The sequence below is a fragment of the Urocitellus parryii genome, chromosome 6 (genome assembly GCF_045843805.1).
Source record: "Urocitellus parryii isolate mUroPar1 chromosome 6, mUroPar1.hap1, whole genome shotgun sequence".
Classification (NCBI taxonomy): Eukaryota; Metazoa; Chordata; class Mammalia; order Rodentia; family Sciuridae; genus Urocitellus; species Urocitellus parryii.
Genome location: NC_135536.1, coordinates 195131731 through 195133021, shown reverse-complemented (window position 1 = coordinate 195133021; position 1291 = coordinate 195131731). Strand labels below are relative to the sequence as shown.

The following is a 1291-nucleotide window of genomic DNA, read 5'->3' as shown; positions in this document are numbered from 1 at the left end:
CCGTCATAAATCTAGGGTGATCTGTCGGTAATCTAACTGCCTGCTAAGACAAAACACAATCTTATTTGGCAGCTCTTGGAAAAGGCGATTTACCTCTGAGCCTCTGTTCTCATCAGCTAAGTATATTAACCCCTGCCTTTACGACTTCATTTGATATTGAGTAAAATAGGCCCAAACACTAATGAAATAGGGAATATCAGAAAATGGGAGAGAATATTTAAAGTAAATAGAGCGAGAGAGAAAAGTGCCGACCAACAGAGTGCAAAATCCTAGAAAAAGGTAAGGGCCAATGATGTCCAATCCACGTTCTTATCTCCAATGTCCAGAGACAATGAGTGTTCTATAAACACTTATTGAATGAAAGATCAAAAGCATATAAAACTACCCAATGGAGCAGCAGGACGTCTCAGGTCACACACTAGAGGGAAGGAGAAAGTTCTGGTTTAGATCTGGAGGACCTACCAAATCTCATGGGTTAAAAACCAGTCTGCAGAGCTATTGGAAGGAGATGGGACTTTTCGAGGGTGGTCTCCAGCAGGAAGAAATTGTCGCTGGGGTGTGTCCTCAAAAGGTATATTGGGACCTCAGGCCCTTCCTTTTTTTTTTTTTTTTTTTTAATTTTGTTTTTAATGATGGAAACAACAACAAAAATATCTAAAACCGAAGCTTCTGGAAGAACCATTTGTTCTTGCCTGTCTTGTACCTCTCTTCAAACTTAATCTTGGCTTCCCGACGGGCCTTACGTTTAAGAGCAGGGTCTCTGAAGACATCCTTGTTGACGACAGTTTTGTCCAAGGGGATATCAACAGAGTACCTTGTGGGCATGAGGTGATTGTAATTATAAACTTTCACAAAAGACTTGATCTTTGACCTTTTGGCGATTTTCTTCTTGCCCATGGCAGCTGTCACTTTGCGGGGATAGCGGTCGATTCCAGCCACCAGAGCATGGCTGTAGGGACGGTCTGATGTGCCATCATCAATATTCTTCACAATGACAGCTTTGCGTCCGGAGTAGCGTCCGGCTAGGACCAACACCACCTTCCCGGGTTTCATGAACTTGCCCATTTCGACAGCAAGCAGCCGGGGATACAGCTCAGGCCCTTCCTTTTCCTCTCTCACTTCCTGGGAGCAGTGTTGCTCCACCACACACTCCTGCCACCATGTGCTGATGGCCACACGCCCAAAGCCATGGGGCCAATAATCATGGACACCAACCTCTGAAACAACGAGTAAAAATGAATCTTTTCCTCCTGTTTTTTTTTTTTTTTTGGTGTGTGTGGGGGGTGGGGGG

At 44.5% G+C, this 1291-nt stretch overlaps 1 protein-coding gene across 1 annotated transcript; it reads right to left on the bottom strand.

The window, feature by feature from the left end:
- Positions 1-616: 616 nt before the first annotated feature.
- Positions 617-1087, bottom strand: LOC113196418 (large ribosomal subunit protein eL27). The gene has a single exon (XM_026408332.2). It carries the CDS (start codon positions 1063-1065, stop codon positions 655-657), a length of 411 nt encoding a protein of 136 aa, XP_026264117.1. The 5' UTR covers positions 1066-1087; the 3' UTR covers positions 617-654.
- Between the last annotated feature and the right edge of the window lie 204 nt (positions 1088-1291).